General features: G+C 27.4%; 1 protein-coding gene across 4 annotated transcripts in view; it reads right to left on the bottom strand.

Annotated features, from left to right (window-relative positions):
- The window catches only part of LOC111632722 (telomere-associated protein RIF1-like), a 75,068-nt gene that overhangs the window by 18,759 nt on the left and 29,788 nt on the right, over positions 1-26,521 (bottom strand). For all 4 annotated transcript variants that reach the window (XM_023377229.1, XM_023377230.1, XM_023377227.1 and 1 more), the window contains exons 12-29: positions 22,084-22,233; positions 20,688-20,795; positions 20,429-20,583; positions 20,257-20,340; positions 20,117-20,190; positions 19,573-19,738; positions 18,310-18,414; positions 18,095-18,244; positions 17,846-17,933; positions 17,586-17,725; positions 15,186-15,371; positions 14,888-15,093; positions 13,862-13,940; positions 10,876-11,040; positions 10,685-10,764; positions 8,257-8,319; positions 4,374-4,431; positions 1,496-4,294 (exon numbers count right to left, since the gene is read on the bottom strand). In XM_023377229.1, the coding sequence (XP_023232997.1) occupies positions 1,496-4,294; positions 4,374-4,431; positions 8,257-8,319; positions 10,685-10,764; positions 10,876-11,040; positions 13,862-13,940; positions 14,888-15,093; positions 15,186-15,371; positions 17,586-17,725; positions 17,846-17,933; positions 18,095-18,244; positions 18,310-18,414; positions 19,573-19,738; positions 20,117-20,190; positions 20,257-20,340; positions 20,429-20,583; positions 20,688-20,795; positions 22,084-22,233 (4,856 nt within the window). The remainder of the gene's footprint in view (positions 1-1,495; positions 4,295-4,373; positions 4,432-8,256; positions 8,320-10,684; positions 10,765-10,875; positions 11,041-13,861; positions 13,941-14,887; positions 15,094-15,185; positions 15,372-17,585; positions 17,726-17,845; positions 17,934-18,094; positions 18,245-18,309; positions 18,415-19,572; positions 19,739-20,116; positions 20,191-20,256; positions 20,341-20,428; positions 20,584-20,687; positions 20,796-22,083; positions 22,234-26,521) is intronic.

Below are 26,521 nucleotides of genomic sequence, written 5' to 3'. Positions count from 1 at the left end.
CTGAAGAGATAGGTCATGTCAAGAAGATGAGATTGCTTATCCTGTCAAGACAGTTACGTGTTCTTATGTCACTTTACAGTAAGTTATTAAATCTCAAAATACTGTATTATAACATTTGGAAACAGATAACACATTATCAACCTTAATTTTATGATCAACTTATTTTTCCTTGCATATGCGATCTAGCTTAAAAGGTTTTTTTTTTATGTTTTTTAATAGTTTGTGTTACTTTATTTGAAATAAATGTTTGTTTAGTTAATAAAAAATGAATAAGTTTTTAAAAATTTTGTTGTCTGTTGTATTCAGAATCGCAAAAACTTCATTGCAGAAGATGTCCCTCTTGAGAATAAAATCGACCTGTCCAAGCGATTTGCTTGGAAGAACGCGATATCTCTGTCGTTTCGTTTTCGTTGGGACACCCTGTATATAAATAGCATTATTCATTTCTTAATGACAAAAATAACCCAGAAAATTAGAAGTTGCCATTCATAAATTTTGGATTAAATTTAAAAAAAAAGATAGCCAAAATGGCACCCAACTTGGTCACTTTGGGCAGAATGTATGATCATTCTGTTAAATAAATGTTTTATTGGTGCAAAAATGCTATTTTTAGTTCAAAAATATTGATGATTTTGGCATTTTTTTGCTTATTATCTTAAATGCACTTCTTATGCAACTACACAATGTTCAATAAATGAATAGTTAAAAACTTTTTCTAGGAATAATTGTAACTACTTTATGACTTAAAAATTTAAGAAATTTATCATTTATATTCATTTATATCTTATTTTAACATTAATAAAATATATATATATTATATTATATATATATATATATATTTTTTTTTATAAATTTCATATCAAAGTACAATAACTCGAGTGTGACACAAGAACCAATATCTGGCATCAATGATCCAGAAGCAGTTTTTAATCGACATCAACCAATAACCATCGATCGAGGAGTTGGACTGATGCGACACAATTGGAGGAAGGAGAACACCTCACCNATATATATAATAATGTATTATAATAATATATTATAATATATATACACATTCATTTTTATTTTATTCTGAGCTTTTCATAATTTCTGTTGAACACTACAAAGATATAAGAAAATTTTTTAATCAAACACCAATTGGAGAATTGTACTGTTATTATAAAATAAGTTTCATACAATTTAAGCTGTGATAGAAAGAATCAATTTATTTCTATTATGTAGTTTAAAACAACCATAATAAATTCACATGTGAATATCTAGCTTTTTGGCATTTTGTATATTAAAAACACAAATGTCAAAGGAAAGATGAGTATTAAAGTCAAATGACTGCCAGATTATATCGAGCAATTATTTGATTTTTAATACATAACTATCAGGTTTGGATGTTTATATTTGTAAAGTCAAGTATCTACTTAGGCATAAATTTGTGCCAAAGTCTTATGTATTCAAAGTCATTATAATTCATAAGAAAAAAAATACATTTTATTCAACTTACTTTCTGTGGTGGAGACAAAGAATTATTGCATTCATCATTCATTTGCTTTCTTTTCAAAATTCCAGCAGTAGGAGATGCTGAAGGAGAATAGCTATGCTTAACCCAAGGTGAATGACTTTTAGACTGATCTGGAGATGAATCTTGATTGCTGGCAGTTGGCTTTGACTTACTAGGTGAAGTGACAGATTTACTTGATTTCCATGGCATTCCTCTTTCTTGAGAAGTGAAATTTCCAATGGCTGCCCTTAATATTTTTTGACTTCTTGATAAAGGAGATATTAAAAGATTAAGAGTTGTTTTAGGTTTTTTGTGATACTGTCTAATTTCCATGGCACAACGTTTTCTTGGAGAATCAGATCTAATGTTTTTAATCATTTGTTGTTCTTTAGGAGATTCATTCTCTGTTAATACTTTTTGATCTGATTCTTTTTCTTGAATTGAAGAATCATTATCCACTTTTGTAAATTCTACTTCTTTTGTTTCATCATTTGACTTTGTGGTTTCTATTTCCGCACAATTATTATTCTCTTTCTCGTCTTCACATTCTGTGGAAATCTTATCGTCATCTTTTACTGATGATTTTAGAGACTTTACCAGAACATTTGAATACCGTTTGGGTTTATGCCGATGAGTAATTCCATTCCTTGACTTAGGTCTACCTTTCATTCGAGGTTTTTGTATTGCTCGTTGTTTAGCTAATGTACTTCTTGTTCGTAATCTGGAAACTATTGATGATGTCATATTTGTGGTTTTCATTTTACGTCTCTGAGCACCTTTTGGTTTATCATCCTTTGCAATTCTCAAGTTCTGTTTTGTTTCAACATTACTCTGTTCCTTTTCATGAAAGCTTTCTTCTGAAGAACTTCTCCGATCTTTTTCTAAAAATAATTTTTCTAATTCAATACTTTTTAGTTTTCCAGCTTTATCAACCTTTGGTCGCAAATTCCGTTTACTACTTGTTGATACAGTTTCTACAGTTTTCTTCAATTCAGGAGTTTGTTCTAATTCTTCTTGTAATGAAGTTTTATTCTTTTCCAATTCAGATAATTTGGGTCCATCATTTATTTTCTGAAAATTATTACTTAGCTTATCAGAATGCTCAATACTTTGACTATTTGCTTGATTACTAGAAAATATGGCTCTGTCTTTTTCCAACATATTTTCACTTGTACATGACTTATTTGATATTTCTGGTAAAGATAAATTTTTATCTTTTAACGGAACTGAAAACTCATCATTTATATCACCTGAATCACATACTATTGTATCATTTGTCTTTTTCAAAATAGAATCACTTAAAGGCTTTGTTAAAAGATCATTCAGAGCTTGTTCTTTAGATTCCAAAGATAATATGTGAGTTAACATTGGAGAGTTATCAGAGGATAATGGGCAACTTACATTTCCTCTTTTTGTTTTTGAAAAAATACAATTTTGTTGTTGATCTAAGAAATTAGAAGAATAGCGAAACTTCTTGCTAGTAGGAGAAAATGTTCCTTTACATTTAAGAAGCTCCTTATAATTTACACTATCTATACTATTATTTCCCGAAAGTTCGAAATGTAACAAAGATTCTACTACTCTTCTGGTTGGCATTAGTTTACGTTGAGATTTCCGTCTTTTAGCTTCTGAATTATAAAATAAACACCTATCAACTTCAAGTGAGTCATCACAACTTTCATTGTAACTGTTGCTACTCTGGGAATAATTTTCATCATTATTATTTTGGAGTGAATCTTGTGATTCAAATTCTTCTTGAATTTGTTGTTCTTCTAAATTTTCAGATTCAATTTCTGACTGAGAAGAATTTACATTTTCTCCTTTACTTTGACTATCTGTATGATTAGAATTGCTTCCAGTACTGTCATCAATATTTGTTAAATCAACAATTACTTTTGAATTATCTACAGCAGATATTATGTTCACACTTTCAGAAGATGAATCTTCTAGTGATGATGATGACTTTACACTTTCATGTTCTGAATGTTCTTGAGGTGTATCTGTTATACTTTTTGATTCATTATTTAAAATATGTAAATGTAAGGACTGACTGTTCCTACTGTTTTCAGAATGAATATTATCATTTGAATCATTTAACGATGGTGTTTCATCATCACTTTGATCAATAAATTCTTCTGTTGCAGATTTATTCAAGCTAATATCTTTTCTATTTTGGCTTTTGTTAAATGACAACAAACCAGATCTATTAAGAGAATCTTGTGAACTTGGAATGGCCTCATCATCACTAGATTCTGCTTCAACTTTTAAATTTTCCTGAGACAATTTGGGAAAAAGATTACTATTCCTTTTATCATTTTTTACTAATGTCATAACTCCTTGTTTACAGGGACTCAGTCCTTTATTTTGTTTTTCATTATCAACAACTAACATTTTTTGTACAAAACTGGATGTTTTAGAAATTTCCAAATTTTCATTACAAGTCTCTTCAATGACAGGTTGACTTGATAAACTCAGACTATTCTCTTTTAGTGTTGTCATCATATTTAATGAGCAATCCTCTAAAACTATAACAGGAGATGATTTCAGTTTTATGTCTTTTTCTATTGATGGAAGAATTTTGTTCTGACAAGTGGTGACATCACTGGATTGAGAGTATTTTAAAGTAGGTTCATCTATCTCCAAAGAAACAGAACTATGTTGACTTGAATTAAATGTTCTTAAGCCATCTAAACTATTATTGTTAATTGCTTCAATGCTGTCAGATGATAAAGGTATTGTTTCAATAGATTCAATTATAATAATAGGTTGCTGACTGCTGCCATTGCTATTTTTCTCTTGATGCTATATTAAAAGAATTAGTTTGAGATTAGTTAATGTATTGATGAATAAAAATACATATTTTGTATTAAAAAAAAAATACCTTTCTTAATTTGGTTGAGTTTCCAAGTGAGAAATGTTCATTGCTTCTTTCAGAAAAACTAAATAATATAATTATACTTTTTATTTTACATTATTTACAATATTCATTTATCTTTATTCTACCTATTTTACTTACTAACTCAAACTAAAATTATTCCAGACAAAATAAAATATTGAAGTATAAAAATATAAGAAAATAATTATAAGAATTGTTATTTATCAGTATTAATAAATAAATAATTTTTAAAGATTCATGGATTAAAATATTATAATGAAAGAATTTATTTAGCCTCTAAAATCTGTTCTAGAATAAAAAAAATTATAAACAAAATTAATGTAATAAATTCAGCAGAATACAGTCTAATATTCTGAACAGAAGCATTGCATGACAACAAAAGCTCTTCCTGATAAAATTATTATTAAGGAATTTGAAACAAATAGTTGTATAATTTATAATAAAAATAACAAAAACTTTCTAGTAACACTATCTTCAATAGAAAAAAATAATTTAAATCCTAAATTTGTAAAGAAAATGTTTGGATACATTATATTTTATACATTTTTATTTCATCTACACTAAAATAATGTGAAAGACAATTATAATGCTTTTTAAAATCAACTTTTGAAAGAAAATACAAAATTTATTTTATATTAAGGAACAACCAAAATTAAAAATAGAAGTTAAAAATTTCATTTATGTCTTTACAGTATCAATGAATTTAAATATGTAAAGATCATTCATTTAAAAGTTATTCATTATTCAAAATCTTGATATATAATAATGTGATATAAGAAAATAAAAATGCTAACAATGTAAATATTGTTAGTACTTTTATTTCCTAAACAAGATATGATGTTGTAATTTGGCACATGCAGAGAGCACATTACAAGATTTTTCAGAATTGTCAAATTTCAGAAATTGTAATTATATGCAGTGTAATTATACATGAAAATTCATCAAAAACTTGCTGCATTATACATGTTAAAAAAATAAATGCATATGATCATTGGTTAAAAATATAATCAACTAATAAACAATAGCTGCTGTTAAAGACAGTATTGCAAAAAGAATCAAGTAAAGAAAACTAAATGAATTACTGTTAGTATATACATATATTCTGTATCAACTGGATATAAATTATAAAAAAAAAAATCACACCTTTAAAAAAATCCAGCAATGAAATTCTGAATATAACTGAAGATGATCAGTGAAGCTGATCAAAAACGTTATTATTTAGTAAATTATATCTGGATTTTTGTATGAATTACTGTTAGTTTATAAATCTTTATGTTATACATTTTTAATTGTTTTTATCATGTTCTTGTAATTAATATCAGTCAGTAAAACCAGAATTTCACTAACTGTACTCTTATTTACTTACCATGCTTAATATTTTCAGTTCATTCTTATTGTTACAGTGTTGATGAAGTGTTTCATACATAGTGTATATATCGGTGCTCAGTGATGCCAAACCAAAATCAAAGTATAACTATAGAAAAAATGATTTGTTTATATGTTGTTTTAGAAAGACTGTGTTAAAGAATTTCCCAATTATGTATTTATTATGGCAACCTTCTGTAATGTAATGAATGTTGTATGATGCCTGTGCAAGAAAGGACTACTTGCACAATACATATATTATCCATTCTCAATAGACATCTTAGTAAATACTTAGAACTCACCCATAAAATATTTTTAAATTTGAGTATTTTGTATGTTGTGAGTGTTTAGAACAGTTTTGTTTCATATGTATGTGATTTTATTTCATGAATATGATATCTGATCTGTTGTAATGTATTGTTTTCGCTGTAATTACAGATTGGTCATAGTATATTTTGTGTGTGTTGTTTTCTATGACTGTCTGTTGTTGTTATCATTAGCATAGGCAAGATTGAAACTAATTACAATGAGCAGATTCTATTTTATATGAAATTTTAAATAATTTTCATTTCCAAACTACTATTAATTATAAAATCATGTAATTAGTCTTATAATAATATGATTTTCAGCAATCATTGATTAGTATTTAATTATACAATTTATAAATTTAAATTTTGAAACAAGCAACAAATTTTAAAATTTCTGGAAGTTGTATTATTTCAACATTGCAAAATCCAAAGCACAGGTATAAATAAATTAAGACTAAATGAAATCAAAAATATAACATTGTATTATTATATTAAAGTCCCTGGATTCTAATAAAAAATTTTCATTGTAAAAATGAGAAACATAGCAAGTTTATTAAAACTTACACTTTGTTCCTTGAAATGTAATGCACAAATCAGCCTAATTTCATTAAATATTTAGCCCATCTGTCAGCTACATTAATTTTTTTTTCTTTCCAACTCTTTATTCGAAAGAGTTGGAAAGACTTTAAACTTATTTAGATCAACAAAATTCAATTATAGATGGCATTATTCATAACAGGAGAAAATAAGAATCTTATTTAAAGAGAAAAATAAAACAGTAATTGCTTTATCTTGAAAGTTATATGTAGTGTGTTTGGTTCATATTGTCTTTATTGTCTATTGATCAAATAATCAAATTTCATCTGTTTCTGTTCAAGTAATATGTTTCTTAAATTCACCGAAACTATTCTGTATTTCTTGCTATTTAGGAATCTTCCTCAGTTGTATCCATTCAAATTTATGACCGTTATCAACACAAAATAAATTTTGTGTTGGTAAGGGTCATAAATTTTCTAACTACATTGTGCATTTTCTAACAAATCAAAAGTTTTGATTATAATATGCAAATGTGTTTAATATACAAACTAGAGAGCTGTTGTTTTGGTTTCAAAACATAGTGCAGTGGAGTGTGTGCAATGATAGTCCTTTGATACATTTGATAATGTTCTTCTTCAGTGTCTCTAGATTGTCTATGTACATCTTCTCATTCAAGTATCTCTAAAGAAAAAATCTGGGATTAATAAATCAGGAGACTTAGGGGGCCACAAATTTTTTAAAAATGAGATAAATGATGAAGAATTCTTGCAATATGACCATATAAGTTGTCACTCCATTTTAAAAATCACTATATAAACAAGGAGCAAATTTCATCTGTATGCTGTAGCAGATAAACTAATTGTTTCTAAACAAATTTACTTAGTATAACCATCCTAAACCTAACATTATTAATTAAAGCCAAATGTATGCCATTACGTATCTATAGTCAGATATGTTACGACAATCATTTGGCTCTAAATTTACTTAGTATTCAAATACTAGTACAATAGAGCATCAATTATCTGAAAGTGCTCCAGTCGGCAAATTCAAATTTCCGCTAATGCTGTGGCACTGAAATATTTGGCTATGTCTTGGGCTACTCCAATGCTATTTTTGTTGGTGTGTGTGTTTTAGCTAGCAGCACTGGCACAATCATGAGAGGTTACTTAAGGACATGCCAGTATTTGAACGAGACTTTTTTCCCATCATAAGTGGTGATCTTTGTTTGTTTTGTGTGGTGTTTTTCTCAGGACTGTGTGTTGTTCTGAATTGGAAAGTTTTTGATACTAGATTAACTTCTAAAATATAATTTTTTTGTTTTTATATTTTTCAATATATTTATTTTGTTTGTGCAAAATAAAGAAATAATTTTTAACAATACAATAGCCACGATTATTATTTTAAAAAAAATTTTCATTAGGCTTAACATCCACGGAAATTCAATGCGAAGCGACACGCAACGGAGAAAAATTTCAACATGGGATAGGTTACTATATTTTTTCATACATGATCAGTTATCAGAAAAATCAGTTATCTGAACAACCCAGTCCTGAATTGCTTCGGATAATTGATGCTCTACTTTACCACTTATTTTTATTTTAATGTGTAATGTAAATTTAGAAAAAACAGCATTTAATTAGAATACAAAATATTCTTACTCTGACTGACTGTCTAAGCCAGCAGTTTCTTGAGAAAGATCATTATACATTGCAGGAACATAACTGCAAAAGAAAAATAAACATACAACATATACATTAATGTAGTAATTATTAAAATAGATAACTTTACTAATTATTAACTACTTGAGTAAATGCATGGATTATTTATGAAAACTAGCATGATTCTAAACCCTAAAACAAGCATTTGAAATATTATAGAAGTTAAACGTATATGTGAATAAAACATTTTTCAAGATTTTTTGAAACTTATTCGTATCTGTCTCAGCTTCAGATCTAAAGCTGAGACTAGTTTTGAATTTTATATTTGGTTATTTCAAAAATATTTTCTTAACATTATAGTATTTATTCTATCTATGGCTGATCAACTAAATTAAAAACATTTCTTCCTGGAAAACTAAGATTTATTTATTTGTCATATAAACTGCTCCAGTTTAATATTAATGTTCAGAAAAATCATCTGTATATACTCATATGTGTGTGTAACAAGGATTGGAGCACAAGACATGATAACTATTTTTTTTCTTAAAAATAAATAATGTCACCACAATATGATTGCACATCCCAAAGAGAGTGCTATCTGTAGTATGTGACAATGTCACTAGATGGCAGTGTGATGTACAGTTACTGTACAGAGAGCACAGGAATGTCAGTGGTGACTCAAACATTGTGCAGAATGGAAGTTACTCAGCATGAACAGCTTTCTTACGTGAAAATATCCATTCTACGGGGCAAACTGCCAGAGAATGCCACAGGGAGCTGATGGAAGATGTGGAAAATACCTTGCTATATCAAACTGTTCTAGATGGGCAGCAGTATTTCAGAAAGGACAAAATTCAACCATTGACCTTCAACATTCAGGACAAACCTATGAGTGTGTAGACTGATGTATCACATAAAATAACTGCCCAGTGTATGGGATCAGAGAGTTGATGGACTTGAGTTACAGGCAGAAACTGGCACTGACGTGAACTGTCCATAGGATTCTACAAGAATGCCTTCAAACAGAGGGTTGTAGCAAGGTAGGTGCTATTCACTCACTGAAATTCAAAAGTAGACATGATATACAATATGCTGCAACCACCTTACACACTAGAAAGAAAAAGCATATGTTTGACAAAATCATCACACTCAATGAATTTTTGGTCCATACATATGAACAAGAGCTCAAATGTCAATCAATAGAATGGCAACATGCAAGATCACCATGAAGATAGAAGTTTTAACAAAACCTTTCTCCTGTAAAGGTGATGGTGATTGTGACTTATGATGTCAGAGCATTGATACATCATTCCACATGACAGAACAGTGACAGCAAAGTACTACAGAATCTTCTTACAGAGACATTTACTTCATGCCATTAGGGACAAACATCCTGATCTTCTGAACAATGCAATACTGCAGTATGTGTATGGGAGCTACTCAATCACTGGGAAAAAGGGTACAAAAATACCTGCCATATTCATGGATCTGTTCCCCATGCAATTTTGACTTCATATCCAAAGTAAAAAAACTAATGTGCAGGAACAGTTTTGAATTTGAGAGGACATTGCCTTCACTGTGAAACATGAGATGTGTCCCAACTCTTACCTGATGAGGTGAATGATATTCAATGCCTCCCACATCATTGGCAGTGTGTTATGAATGCTCTGGGGAAACTATTTTGAGGATTCATAGGCAATATGTGGCACCTATTTTCTTTTTGTTCTGTCAATATAGCCTTGTGACTAATAAACATATGAAACAGAATATTGTTGTTTATGGTTTTTTCACACTTTCCTGCCTACCCATGTTACATGACCTGCATTGCTCATACTTTGAACAGTACCATACACTGCCCCTCCATTCGTATATTTTGAAGTTTCATGCTTGTCCAGCATTCTTGAGAAAAAAAAATTGCTGCTGTGACTTATGACACAACCCTTGTTATCTTTACTTTGAAAACTAAATTTTTGAAATTGTAAATTAAATCAATTTCATTTGTTTATGATTTCTGTGACATTTGATACTATGTTCTTAGAGATATAAAATATTCTAATAAACTAATTGTTACATGTATGTACATAACTATTTAAACAAATACACTTTACAAATAAATAAAATATTTTCTTAATCAATTAAACTAAATTTTTTTAATATTCTTTATATGCACAAAATGTCTATAGCTTTTTAAAAAAAACGATTCTAATAAAAATCTTTTATGGAAAAATATTTTATCTAAAAATAAAAAACAAGGTAAGTTTCTGAATACTAATAAGATAATAAAATTTATTAATATATATTGTATTGAAAATGAACTTAATTACTTGCAATAATTATCTGCTTTAAGCAAAAAACAAATAAAAAAAAATATCAACTAAAAGATATAATTTATTATTAGCTATTTAAATATTATCATAATTAAGATTACCTTCTTCTTCTTCTAACTTCTTTTTGATGTTCAGTTAATATTTGCTTGTTTTTCACTGGTGTTTCTATTCTAACAAAATGCTATACAAATAAAAAAACAAAAACATATACATATAAAATATGCTACACAATTTTCAATAATGTAAAAATTATAGTTTCAAAATAATAAATAAAAATCGATACAATATTTACCTGATCATCAAGATCTTCTAAAGAATTTAAACAATTTGGAGAGGAATTTTTATTAGGCAGAACAGATTTTTGTTGGTTTCCATTCATTGTTTTGGTTGATGGACTTTTCATCGGTGTGTTATTTTCCGCATTAAATGAAACATGCATTGGAATTTCAACTGAATCCTATATTATTAATTTTCATAATTATATTTGAAACACAAACACAAATACATTATTATTAACTTATATTTATTCTTAATGGAATACCACCATATTTACTCAAATTTCCCTTTGATTCAAAAAAAAAAAAAAAACAATCAGAAACTCAAAAAGAAAATATAATAATAAAAGAATGAGTTTCATATTATAAATTTGAAAAATTTTAGAAATAATTTCAGAATACAACTATTTATTTTATCATTTTAAACCATGATATTTGACAATATTTTAAAAATGTTCAGATTACTTTTTATCTTTTAGTTAATGAGAAATTACAACTAGTTTAATTCTTATCATCTTTTTAATCCATACAATATTTTTATAAATTTAAAAACTACCATTTCTCAGTAACTTTATAATAAATTTCAAAATGATTCATTATGAATGGCATGGATGGTATCATTCAAGATTGTTTTTTAAATATACTTCACACAAGGAGACTTGCATGCTGATAGTGATTTAAAAAAAGTACCTACATTTTCGTATTTAATAATTTTTGTTTATTTCATAAAATCAATGCTAAATTTAGTATTTCTTAAAAATCTTGAAATATTTATTACAATGTGTGCTGAGTTTTTTTTTAATTTAAAATTTTCTCATATTTAACTGATACCACACTCATAATTTTATGGTAGGCACATCTCAGTAGTTGAAAAATCCAAAAATAGAAAAATTGGAAATTTTTATAATTATTATCCAAGAAAACAAAAAATATTTGCAAAAAAAGATTTTATTATAAGTATATTCTGTTTAATTCTGAGAACAGAATACATTAAATCTTGTTATAATAATCTGCCAATGTGGAAACTATGTTTTATAATATGTGGATCATTCTGAAAGTTTCCAGATATACAAAAATGTGTGTGTGAAACTTATTGACAATGTTCACAATTTATGAAAGTATTCTCTGGGATGGAGAATGAAACTATTCATCTGGTAAAACCACTTCTGGAAACACACAGACAGTTCTTCAGGAATGATTGCCAATTGATCTCTGTAGGTATTGACAAGTTCTGGTGATCCAAAATGATATCTATGGAAGACTTACTTTACAGAAAGAAAAAGAAAAGTTGCAGGGGAATATAGGGTAGATGGCTAACCAGTTACATCTCAGAAACTTAATTGTCTTTGTGCTATGTGGGCAGATGCTTTGTCACCATGAAGAAGACTCCAGTATCCAGTTTTTGGCTGTCTCCTACAAATGTCCTCAAAGACCTTAAACAAACATTGGTGTCCCATTCAGCAGTAACAGTTTTTCTTCCCACCATGGAATGATGCAAATGTGTCCAGTTTTTCAAAGGATACAACCACCATTTGCTGACAAACACTTCTTGGCCACTTCGTGTTTAGAGGAATTTCCTCATCGGAAAAAATCCAAACATGGGATTACTCTGGGTCATACTGTTAGACAAATTATTTCATCACCAATAAAGACTCACAAACATTCTAAAATCTATTTGCAAATTTTTAAATCATGTCCTGACACCATTTCATACAAGCCTCCTTTTGTTCCTCAGTGATAGAATTTGGCACCTAACAATGTGACGTCTTTAGGCAAAGATATGTGTGAACAATTTTGTATTTTGCTGCATGCTGCTGATCCAATTTACAAAGTGTTCTCAATGCCCTTGTAAGTTTTCTCTAACCAAGACCTCATCATGAACCATATTTTCCTGGTCAGGTACAGCTGAGAGGATGGCTATCTATCCTCATTTTTCAGGCTCATTCTATCATATTGAAATTCACCAAACCATCAAAAAACTTATGTCCATGATGGATAGGCAACCAGAAAGACTGCCTTCAAACATGTAAGGTCCTATGACTCAAACAAACCATTTAAAATTGTAAAACATCATTGCCCAAAAATGCTCATGAGTCATTGCTTCTTTCAATCAAAATGGCACCACTTCTGTTTGCATGCCTGCAGGTGGTGACAGACAGGACTAGTGACATCTCTTGGTAAAAATATTTACTAAAGACTGCTTCATTACATATGCAATAAATGTTACTGTACATAATATATTTGCCCCACATGGAAACTTTTAGAGTGACCCATATGTTTATGATTTTCCATATTTAGGTCGAGATGTACAGTACAATCTCTTTTTATATAACAAATCTTATTTATTATCACAATCCTATGTTTTAATTAATAAAGTTGTTATGATGGCTCTTAAATAGGTCACAAAAAATAAAGAAAACTTTTAAAACTGTACATGCTTCCACATTGTTTTAATTATTTAAAAAAAAAAAAGTTTTATAAAAACTAATTCAAATCAATACTTTATTTTCAGAATTTGCTTCTTTTAAATTAAATTTGCACCAAAACTGAAAGATAGTTTAGGAGTATTAATCATAATTCAAAAATTTTTTTTAAAATTCACAAGAGGCCCTCATAATCTGATTTCTGTATATGTGAATGATTTTCATTAATATAAATATTTACAATATTTTGTTTCTTTATTCAAAGTAGACATATATTCTCAAGAATTACTTTTACAAGTAAATAAGGGTTTTTATATTATCTTGAAAATATAACAAAGTATTGTCTTTTTTGGAAGAGGTAAAAGCGACTTGGCATTAACTGTCGTCTTACCTTCTCATGTCAAGAGGGTTGGATACCTGGCCAGAGATATCTCTGCCCTCGAGCCAGTCCAAGCTTCATAACGAGCCTTTACCATATTTTTTTCTTCTAGAAGTACAAGAGGGATATGTGAGGAAATATGGTAATTTTCCATTATCACTGTTCTAATAAACTTATTTTTTTTATGCTTAACTGTATTACCTCACTTATTGAATTGCTCATTTCCTTGACAGAACTAATATTGGGAATAAGTGCTGGTTTCAACTTTTTGATTGCATTTCTGAAAAGTTTAATAATATATGTAAAAATATTAAATTAGTGTAAAATTGTTATATTTAATAATTTAAAAATTTTTAACAACAAAAAAACTAGTACAAAGACAAACCAAAATTTCTCTTTCTTAACATGATATTTATTGCAACAGTAAATTCTATAAATGTAACATCAAATACTATATTATTTGTAAATGGATAAGTATTGGCTATTTTAAAGCATATAAATAACTCATCCAGTTATGTAAAATCATTAATGATTTAAAAATTTTTATATGAAAAAACAGATATTAAACATAAATACATAGTTATATCTTTTTTCAAGATTATTTATTGTTATAGAAATATATCTGGTTGTTAAATGATTAACTTATGTGAAAAAATCCTATAACAAAAAATGTAATAATTAAACAAAATTCATCAGTATTATCAAATATTTTCCATATTTATTTTGTTTAATAAAATGTTTTCAAATCAATTAAAAATTGCACATTATAGAAATTAATGTATTATTTTTCATGCTACTTTTGCTTAAGCACAAGAATACAAGAATATATTTAAAAAATGATCAAAAACATCTCTATGTAAGCTGAAATGAGTTTTATATTTATTTAAATTTATTCATTTAAATAAATTAAAGTCTTGCTGAGAAGAGTATTTAAAGGTTTTGTTCAAGATAAAAATCATCAATATAGTAATTGAACTAATTTATATTCAACAGAAATAATATTGCTTTAATAAAATCTAAATGATATTGTGCTGTTTATGGACTTAAAGTTTAAGTTTTTGATTATTAAATGAGTATAACTTAAAAATTTTGAATATTCCCTTATAAATCTCAGATAACACTTGCAACAATTTAAACAATCAGCATAAATTTGTACGCATTACATAGTAATTAATACAGACCACAATAACTTAGCAATTTTAAACATATGAATTAAAAATTATTTACCTAAAATCAGTAGGTAAAGTGATACTACTGAGATTACATCCAAATGTCAAATACCAAAATTGACGTGTACGATCCACAATGCTTTGTCGCATGTGAAAGAAACACACTTCCAACAAAGGGGCAATAGAAGTGAGAATTTCTGTATCATAGGGACCAGAATAATGAAGCTGAAGAGATAATAAACAGTTTGTCCAAAATGACTCCAACTATTTAAAAATAAAAAAAAAATAATAAAATAAGTGATAATTTATACAAACTACTGTATTTATTCCATATCTTTAATTGTTTTTATACTCACAGAATTAAAAAATTGTGTGTTACTTATTTTCTCATAAACATGATCCTTTCTTCCAAACTTAAAAAATGGAATTAAAAATGGTGCTAATCTGCAGAACAAAGTTATCAGGAGACTAGAGGAGCTGATATTAGTGACTAGTTTTTTGACTATTTCTAGCAGATTATTTGCACAAGTAATTACTTGTTTCTAGAATTAATATATATATATTATTATAATTTCATTATTATATTAATAATAAAGTAAATATAAGAGATTTATCTCAATTAAAATTATATTATTCACATATTTTAATTTATTTTTAGAAGAATCATGTGAACAATGACTGAATTAGACCTAAAGTTACTACAGAGTTGCATAGTAAGAAATACAAGGATGTTTGATGATTTCACTTGATAGCTTTTTAATTCAAAAATGTCTTATTTATATTAATTTCTCTTCACTTAAATATTTGGAAATGGTAATGGATATTTTCCATGCTTAAAGATTTATTTATTCATATTAATTTAGTTATTGTTATGAATTTAGTGAAATACTTCATTTACTGACAAACATTATGATGTGAATAGCAAATTGTATTTAAATTTAATAGTTAGCATTTGAAAGCGAGAAAACCACAAAACAAAATTATTCCAGCTGGAAAATCTTGGTAAACCAAATTTATTATTCTTTGCAAGCAATCAGAAAGGATATATAATTCTTTCAAAAAGATCTACAGAATTTAAAATGAAAACCATCCCATAGCATTATTTTTTATTTGCTTATAGATACAAGCAGATTAGTGTGTGTTAAAATTGTGATGTCTAATATATAAATGCTGTTTTGTTGGGTGCCTGAAAGAGACTTTGCCATAATTTGAAATAACTAAATAAATAAATTCATACACTATCCAATGATAGTTATTAGTTGAAAAGTTCTATGGAATAAGGTATCAAAGTGCACTTAAATACTTTTCTCAGTTAAGTGTTTTATTATGCACATTGAACAGGATTTTATGAAATTGGATATAATAAGCACTTTACTCAAGTGCATTTAACATACACTTTGCTCTTTTCACAATAATTCTAAAAAAAAGTTTTTTGAAAATTTCCCAAAAACAACAAAATTTAACTTACATACCTTTTTCCATAGAACTCCTCAATTATATTTTAAAATTAGACTAAGAATTTTTAATTTAATCCAAAATATTTTATTTTTTTAAAATAATAGAGATTCTCCTAACAATATGCTTGACTTGATGACCATATAATCCCTTACATTGCTTGTTTGTTGATACATGCAATGGCAATGTAAACAAATTTCTTTGATTCACATTTGAAAGTATCAACCACACTGCAGCAGAAGTGCTGTATTGTGGTTTGTAGATTTTTGTATAAACACAACCTAAACATCTTTAGGTTTCATCCTTGAAATCTGCAAGATCAATTTCATCCTTGTAGCCAAAGTCCTTCATATTTGTTTTTTTTAATACTAGAATCATTCATACAAACTGTCTGCATTGATTTCATTAATTTATGATATACATTAATTTCATCATATCTAGTAACATATAGCTAGTCCAATAGCACAAACTCTTACAGTCAAACTCCTAGAGCAGGGGTGGCCAAACTTGGCACATTAAATGATTACATGTGGCGCTTCAGTTTGATCTGAGCAAAATTGCCAGATTTGGTTTTTTTGCGATTAAAAATATTATATAGAAAAATAAATTTTTATAGTCTGTCTTGGCAAGTTCATTTGTTTCACAATTCAGCCTATTTTTCAGGTATTGTATTTCAGGTATTCATGTATTGTGAGTCTTGCGATCTTTATTTCCGATCAGTTTACAGGCATGTAAATGGTTGAAAACATTTACTGTGATTAAAGTTATTCCAAGCTGATTTTCAGTGCCAATAATTGTGGTGCAGAGTAATCTTCACCAAACGAGACTCTGGCAGCTATAGCACCATCATCAAGCAATCACCCTCTGGTACAGGAGATCATTGCTGACTATTGTAAATTGGTGTTTCAATAAACTGTCATAAATTAATTAATTCAACTGCGTGATTAAGTTACTCCCTTTTTTCTCCTAAACAAAGCAGATTTATTCTTATCTCTATTTATCAACGCCTAACATTGAACGTAAGACTGTATAAAAAGTGTTCGATTTATATGACGCATCTGAACTTGTCTGTCAGAAAATTGCGCATTGTATGCAAAAGGTTGGCCACCCCTGTCCTAGAGAAATTACTAATATGTATTTTATCCATTAAGTATGTAATTCATTAATAATGGTTACACATATTTTTAGTCTAGTGATTACATCAATGTTATACATATTCATTTACAAGAATATATGTTAAATGATTCTCAGAATGGTGTAAAATATAATATTTGAGAATAGTTTATAAACTCTGTACTTACATTCCTTTCCCTTCCTTTCTCATTATCTTGATTTACTTCAATTAATTTTGGAATTGCAGACAGCAGTTTTTCAATTATCAAAACACAAGAAGTCATATTATGCAATGGCTTTTCATTTTTCTCTTCCCAACTTGTTAGAACTACAATAAAGAATATTTTTCCATAGAATTTTTAAAGTAGTCCTATACATGATTTTATATCTATATATTTATAGCTCATATCATCACATTTGAAAAATTTTTAAATTATTTTAAACTAACCTGAGAAATCTTTCCCCCAAGAATTATAATCAAATGAATCTATAATTGTTTCTATCAATTGGCACATAATTGTTAAGACATGAAGCATCTGTACAAAATAAAGATTAAAATTATTTTAATAGAAAAAAAACCTTATTTATAATGAAATTACAACTGTTATTACCTAAAACTTAACTATTACCTTACAAACTTTAAAATATTTATTAATAGGATAGCAAATTACATTAATTTAAATACAAAAATACTAACCTGTAACATTTCTTCAGGAATTATTTCTCTTATCTTTCTGCATACTAATTCACAAGATATATTTGATTGTGCAGACTGTACTAAAGTAGCACATCTTACAAAGGCTTTATACAAGTCACACCAATTTTTCCATAATTGTTTTTCACAAGCCTGAGATTAAATATATTTATTAAACAAATAAGCATATAAACTGTAAACTAAAGTAAAGAACATACCTGAAGTAAATTGCATGTTATAAAATGGTTTAGTGGATAAGAAAATACCATTAAAAAGCATGTAAAATCATAAGATGAACCACTTCCCTGATTAACTTCTTGTGTCTAAATATTTTAATTTTTTAAATAAATAAGAAATAATTAACATAAAATGATAAATTTAAATATTACCAATGTAATCTAATCTGATCACAAAACAATTTGAAAATATTTGATTTTTTGTTCATTTTGTATTTGAGATAGTCCATATAATTTTCAAAAATTATCGATAGTTTCCAATATACAACACATTCTCACTTGACATCATTGAGGAAAGATACAAGTACATCTGTAATCATTTACAATTGTAGTTGTTAAATTTTTTTTATAAACAGTAAAATTAATTATACGAGATGGAAAATAAATGCTGAAGGTTGTAAACATACTTCAGTTATAATAATATATCTTGTTTATATCATTTAGCCTACAGTGAAATTGATTTTGTTACATTTGTTTCACTTAATGTCATTGATTGGTTCTTGGAAACTGCAATGTTAAGTGACTACTTTCTGTAGTTAACAAGGTATTTTTTCAAAAATAATATCTGCAACATTATCAAACATTTGAACACTACAACAGGAAAACAGAAAATCTGATTTATTAAGTATTCAAAAAGAATTTTATAGAAAAATCATTAGCTTGTTTCTGATAACAATTAATTCATAGTTATACAGTGTCCTGAATTAATACTTGGCAAACCTCCTTGAAATTATGCAGAGAGGTTTGTTTATTAGGGAAATTGATGTTATTAATTTTTGGTAATAAAAGGTTGAAGGGGTAGGGAGCTAAAGGGAGTCATGTATATCTCCAGTAGAGTCATACTTAATGATGATTTTACTCATTATTAGCATTTACAATCTTATAAAACCCATCCCTACCCTCAAAATTAAGTTTTTTGCCATTTTATAATAGTTAAAAGTATAAAACTTTTTAAATAAAATATCATAACAGTAACAAATGTTGCCAGAAAAGTTAAGCATCTTGTCACTGAATTTTTAAAAAAACATATTAACACAACATCAACGTTAAATAAATGTATAAAAACAAAATCTAAACTACAAGTTTCTTTAACTTTTAGTTTTCAGGTCACTCTGAACTATTTATGGATTTACAGTTTCAATGATTAAATTTGAGATTCAGTTATTCACCAAAAATTAAAATTTAAAAAGATCAGATTAGATACATTTAATTCTTTTCCATTTATTGTCATAACTTATAACTAACCTTTTGAATGATTTCTAGAAGTTCAACACATATTTGTGACCATATTTTATATTGTATTTCTGGATTTGATGCCGAAGACAACATTTCCATAACCGAAGTAAAGTATTTTAGAGGACATGGCATGTCACGAATATATGATAAAAAGCGGCTGAATATAGTTAAATATCTGTGTAGAAATGTTGTTATGATATATAAATATCAATTACTTTTTATCATAAAACTTCCATTTTCATTTATATTTTTACATGTTAAGTATATAGTTAATTCTTAAGTTTAATTATAATTTTTACCACTAAGCACAATTTTCCTTTCAGATGTCAGAAGATAAGCTAATAAAAGTTCACACATAAAATAACAAACAAAATAAATGCTAACTGATTAATTTCTGAATTTACTAATCCTCAAGTATTAAATGTGAATATAGATATAAATATCCCAAAGAAATAATTAAAAAAGAAATAAAAAAAAAATGTTTTTGAACTATATAAATTTAAAATGAAAGTTTTATTAAATATATTCATTAAATGAAAGAATTCTAACATACTTATCTGATGAATGTAATGGTGCTATTATATCTGTTCCTAACATGAGTGACAAAAATGCCATCAAAGGTACATTCTGAAAATTTTTAAAATATCTTATTACAAATAAACAAAATTCTTATTTTTTGTTTGCTATACTTACATATTTAATATGTCCATATTCTATATTACACTGATATGTTGTTAAAATTTCTTTGGGAAAAAGTGAAACATCATCTAAAAATTTCTGTAAGTAATAAATTTCATTTAATATTTCATAAAGCATATATGCATAATCTTAGCCAATAAATTATCAAAAATAAATAAAAACTTACAAGATTTTGATTGGAATTAAAGTATTTATTCACTACAATATTTGAAAGGAACTGTAAATATTGAACCACAGCATCTTGTGCCATTTTACTTTTGTCTTCTGTTATTGACAGTGTTCGAACAGTTAATAACTTTACAATGTAATAATTAAAATGAACTAAAAATATAAATTTAACACGTGTTAACAATACATATGAAATATATATTCTTTTGTGATAATAATCAATTATATACTTCAGCTATTTATAAAATTTATCTTACCATAAGTTGAATTATATCCAAAATTACAGAGAGCAACTTTTGTTGCATGGATTAGAATATGAATATTTTGAATATAGACTGAATTTGGTAAAGATGACTTCAATGGCACTAAAAGTTTTTAAAATCAGAAATTTATTTTTAGATAATTATTAACTACTTATACATTAAGATTAAATTAAATAAAAATCATTCAATGTTGTAATTTTTGATATCATTTATATTTAATTTATTTTTCAAATAATTCAAATTAATTACACTAATGAAAATTGTTACTATTGTTGATGTGTCTCAGAATTAAGAAGTATGTCTTTTCACAAACATAAACATGATAGAAATACTATAATTTTTTAAAATTGTCAAGAGCTGAAGAAGAGTTTAGACCAGAAACGCTTTCTAAAATGACAATTCAAAATGATTAATTTTGCCATGCTCTTTTAAACACACATCTTGTATGACTTACATTTGTCAAGTTTTGAAATTTAAGAAATACAATAATTTTTTGTATTACCTGGTAGTTTATAAAAAAAACTATGCATTCTGCAGTTTGGGTAATTGATTTCATTAGGGACAACCAGAAGTCTAGAGCTGGTTGCCTGATGGACAAGAAGCAGTTATTCTTATCCTGATAATTTCAAACCCTGTATTTCTTTAAAACTCTGCATTACAATGTTATCTTGAAGCATTTTACATGTTAAAAAAGGAGTTTAAATTAAATTCTCATTGTATAAATTAACATGAACATTGAGCAATATAGCCAAAAACATCTATAATCTGTTTCAAGAAACTTCTGATTATTGTTTTAGGCTGTGAATTTAAGATGATGCTAATTCTAAGAAACATCTGTTTCAGACAAGGAAAAAAATCTGCATCTTAGAATTAAGAAAATACAGCAATTAGAAAACTTGCTTATTATAATATCAAATAAAGTTTATTGAGTAATATTCTCAGCTCTATTTTGAGCTATTTTCAGTTTATAAGTGATGGAAATGTGCAATGACCTAGAAAAGAAACATTTAAAATGACAATACATGATAACAATAATATTTTTAATTGAAACATTTTCAAAACCACTAAGTTTTCAATTTATTGAAGAAAGTTTGAAAGCCATTATTAAATTATAGAATCATTTCCTTGTTTAGAATATATTCTTTTACATTTTATGCATTACTGATATATATTGATAGTAAGAAAATTCTTAAAATCAGACATTACTCTATGTTGCAAATGATGATGATGATATTATTATTATTAATTATCCATGTAATTTTTATTTTACATGCAATTTTATGATACAAACAATTTTATTATAAAATTCTAAAAAAAAAAACAACTTACAATTTTTAAATTATTCAAAAATTCATAATTTAATGTAATAAAAAGAAATTTTGTCTCATACATAAACTTATATTCGGAACTATTTTTGGACTGTTTAAGCCTCCTGAAGATCCTTTCTTTGATGGCTCCAGTAAACGAATAAGAATTTCATATCCAAGTTTTTGTACTTGTTCATTCTTAGGGCCTAAAGATGAACGATCATTTTTCTTTCCTGCAAAAGAAATTTTTTGAAACTTCTTAATATAGGCAACAGCATGTATGTGTGTATATATATATTATATTATATTATAGTTAATTATATTAAGATTACCTAACAGAGTTAACTATAATATATACACACACACACACACCCATATATCTTATAGTTAACTCTATTAAGTAATCTTAAAATATCTTAAATAGACAACAAATTCTTAATTATATTTTTGTAATAAGATTTACATGTTATTTAATTCCTGTAATTTTTACAGTAAAACTATGCTTAATGCGGGGGATGCATTCCTGGACGACAAAGCACTAAATGAAACAGCGTTAAACGAGGTCATTTATTTTAACATAGAGCAGTGTTTCCCAAACTTTCGACATCTGTGTACCTTTAATAACAATCAAAATATATTTATTTTTTCCTTTTTTAGTACATAAACAAAATAATAATGAATGAAAAATTAAATTTATTCATAATAAAATATAAATGAAATTTATATTATAAATAACATTTATTAGGATCAACGAAAAGGATGAAATTGTTTATGTTGAGACGACAGTTTATATAATATCGTTCCTAGATATAGCGATATGGACTTTAGGTCTCATTTTCGTCTTTCTAGAAGAATTATCGAAGTAAGTCTCTGCTAAGAATTGTTAGTTGTAGTAACTATCTACAGAAAAATTGCTTTATTTGGCATTTTTAGCTTTTTATTAATACTAAAGAACATAACAAACTTTTCCTATTAGAAAAATCACACAAAAGCTAAAAATACACATGTGCATGCTGTAACAGTTCAATGTGTAGATACTGGAGGTTTTTGTGTGACTTTGTGTGGGCCATAGGGTGGAGGAACACACAGAATCACAGCACCCAGTGAAACCATTAACAAGTAACAAAGTTTATTATTATTTTTCTCTGTTTGTAATTGAAAAAAAGTAAACTGCTTGTTACACCAGGCACAGCCAAAGCGCAACTAAACTCTTCCCGTATCCCTAGGGGTACACGTACCACACTTTGGGAAACACTGACATAGAGTAAATAGAGAAAGGGAAACATGCGACCAAAAATAAACAGATTTTACTTTAATTTTAAGTTATTTTTATACTGATTTGCATAATAATATTTGTTAAATAACACAAACATATGCACACAGAAATGCAAAGTTCATTTTTTCTGATGGAGGTCCCAGCTTTTCTGAAATTCTTATTATTTGCGATAAAGTTGTGTAGTTTCATTTGTTGCTTTTTTTCTTTCCTTAAGCAAATGTTAGTAGCTGATGATTGCATCCAAAATGCTTCGTTTTGCTTTTGTACTCCTTTCAAAATCTGGATCGTTTGCTACAATTTGATCAATGATTTTGGTTATCATCACCAAACTTTTACTAAGGAAATCTGTAGAGAAATTCTTTGGGTTCTTCGTTTTCAGAATCACTATTTTCCAGTTCTACATGAATTCCTTGTTCTGCCAGTTCTTGAAGGTTGTCATTGGTAAGGCTCTCACCACAAACCTGCAATAACTCCTCCATATCCTGCTCGTCTACATCTTCTAGTCCTGCTGTATCGATACAGCGATAGGCTCTTCTCATTGAGAATACTTGGATACCTTTAGCCATAAATTCTTCCACACTTCATTCATGCATTCATCAGTTAATTCTTACCATGTGAAGTCGATATTGCCTATGACATCCACATTAGATTTTTTCCAAAATTACACCAAACATAGATTTTAGACTACAATGAATTGCAAATAATCATGTTATAAATGAATCAACGAAATGCCACGATAATTTAAATCAGCGTAAAATTTTGAGCTCTTTCTAGGCTTCGAGCAGACCATGTTATATTAAATCAGCATTAAGCAGGGTCTTACTGTACAAATATTTATCTTTACAGTCAAAACTTAGTGCTCATTAATTCGCATATTCTGAAATTTTATTATACAAGGGTCAAGATCTGGTGATTGTGGCAGCCACAACATTAGAAATGATCAGCTAATCATTCTTGTGTCAAAAGCCTACATGATTGTTATGCTTAGACAATTTCTCTGCTGTAATGATGAATAATGAAGGTTTTTTTTCATGATGAACTCAGGATATTTTTCTTCTAATTTTCAATTAGAGATTCAGACTATGTACAAAAAATTATTTAATTTTTGAGTCTATCAATTGATCCTTTTTTCATACACCATAGAAGTAGCCTTTACCTTGGTTTGAAGAAATCACTTCATAAAAACGAATAACAATAGGTAAAATTTACAATTAAAAACGATCAGACGTCAGCCTTTCATTTTAGGTATCTGACGCCTTAACATTAAAAATTTAGTAAATCTTCTCACCAACTGCCAAGTTTTATACCATCTGTATCAGGTTCAAGCCCTCTAGTGGTGGATACGAGTTATCTTTGATTTGCATATAGTTTGATTTGCATATATGCATATAGCCACCACTAGAGGGCTTGAACCTGATACAGATGGTATAAAACTTGGCAGTTGGTGAGAAGATTTACTAAATTTTTAATGTTAAGGCGTCAGATACTTAAAATGAAAGGCTGACGTCTGATCGTTTTTAATTGTAAATTTTACCTATTGTTATTCGTTTTTATGAAGTGATTTCTTCAAACCAATGTAAAGGCTACTTCTATGGTGTATGAAAAAAAGGATCAATTGATAGACTCAAAAATTAAATAATTTTTTGTACATAGTCTGAATCTCTAATTGAAAATTAGAATGAAGTTTTGGAGCATATCCCTATGCAGCATTAACAAAACATGTCACTGACCCAGATGCAGAATTTTCTTCATAAAAAAAGTAATAGAAAGGACTAATAATAAAGAATGCTATGAAGAATATGCAATAGTCGTGAGTGCAATAGAATATGTAACTTCTTTTATACCCAAAATTCATTAGAAAACATACATAACATGTCCTAGTGGCTGAATTTTCAAATAAAATTTTTCAAAAAAATCAAAACTGCATATTTAAGATAGTATGGATAGTATATACACTAAATTTAATTGAGATTGGACTTAGTTCTTTCTACAGAATCTGAACACTTACTCCAATCATGATCACCATATATATATGTAAAAAAGTACAAAATATAGCAAACACAGTGATACCTTGTACTTTGAATTTAATTCATTCCAGGAGGCCAAAAAAATAATAGAAAGCGAATTAATTCATTCCAGATTGTAAACAATACTCATTTTGATAAATTTAAAACAGCAAATACACAGAAAAACTAACACAATTAAATGCCCTAATAATTAATTAAAACACGAAAACAATAAATAAATGAACACTGCATTTACTGGATACACTATGTTGACTTTGACATCTTAAACATGGCCACTAGATCCACCACACATTTACCACTTTCATAGCACATGTAAGGTTCACATTCACATCTTGTTTGAATAAAATTAAGTTGAAACAACTTTACATAAAAAGCATATCAAACATATTATGCTTTGTGAGTTTTGAAAAGAAAAGAATACAAACAGTAACAGAAAAAAAATTTTTGTAATGTTTAGGTGTAAGATGTTCCAAAACTTCACCCAAAAACTGTCAATGAACTGCAGGAAAAAATTGTTAAAAATCAATGAACAACACAAAAAAATAAAGTGAAAAAAGTACTGAAAGCATACAAGTGTAATGCAAGAACGAGAGATGACTTGGTCACACAACAGATTGCATTTATAATTTGAGTAAATTTTTTTTCTCTGCTTGTACAGTTCAAACTTTGAAGCATCAATCAAACTATGAAGCAAATTTTTGTCAAATTTAGCATACTTCAAAATGATACTTTGTACTTAAAAAACAAAACATGTATTTAATATAGATCTCATAAATTCAATACTTAAAAAAAATTTTTTTTAATTTATTTTAAAAGCATTTTTAACTTTAAGATATAATAATTTAAACTTAAACTGGAAATATTTTTAATGTCTAAAATGCTGAATTTAGAAGTCAATGAAAATAAAATTATTATTTCCAAATATAAAACATGCTGATATATGTACAAAAATAAATCATTGATTAGTTAATTTATAAACTAACTATAGTTTATATTTAAAATCTGATTGTTTTAAAAAATAAATCTAATACATTAGCTTCAGAAAATCAATTCAGAAAATTAGCTTAAAAATATTATATATTTACTGTATATTTCCGCAGATAAGACAATACTTGAATCATAAAAAAAGGTCCCCAAAATCCAGGGTCGTCTTATAGGACAAATACAAAAAAAAAAAAAAGATTGAAATTTATATAAATTAAAACCATTGTAAAAAAA

This window comes from Centruroides sculpturatus, unplaced genomic scaffold (assembly GCF_000671375.1).
Source record: "Centruroides sculpturatus isolate CEXI.00-Female unplaced genomic scaffold, Cexi_2.0 scaffold839, whole genome shotgun sequence".
In the NCBI taxonomy this organism is placed as follows: domain Eukaryota; kingdom Metazoa; phylum Arthropoda; class Arachnida; order Scorpiones; family Buthidae; genus Centruroides; species Centruroides sculpturatus.
This window is presented reverse-complemented; position numbering and strand designations above follow the sequence as displayed.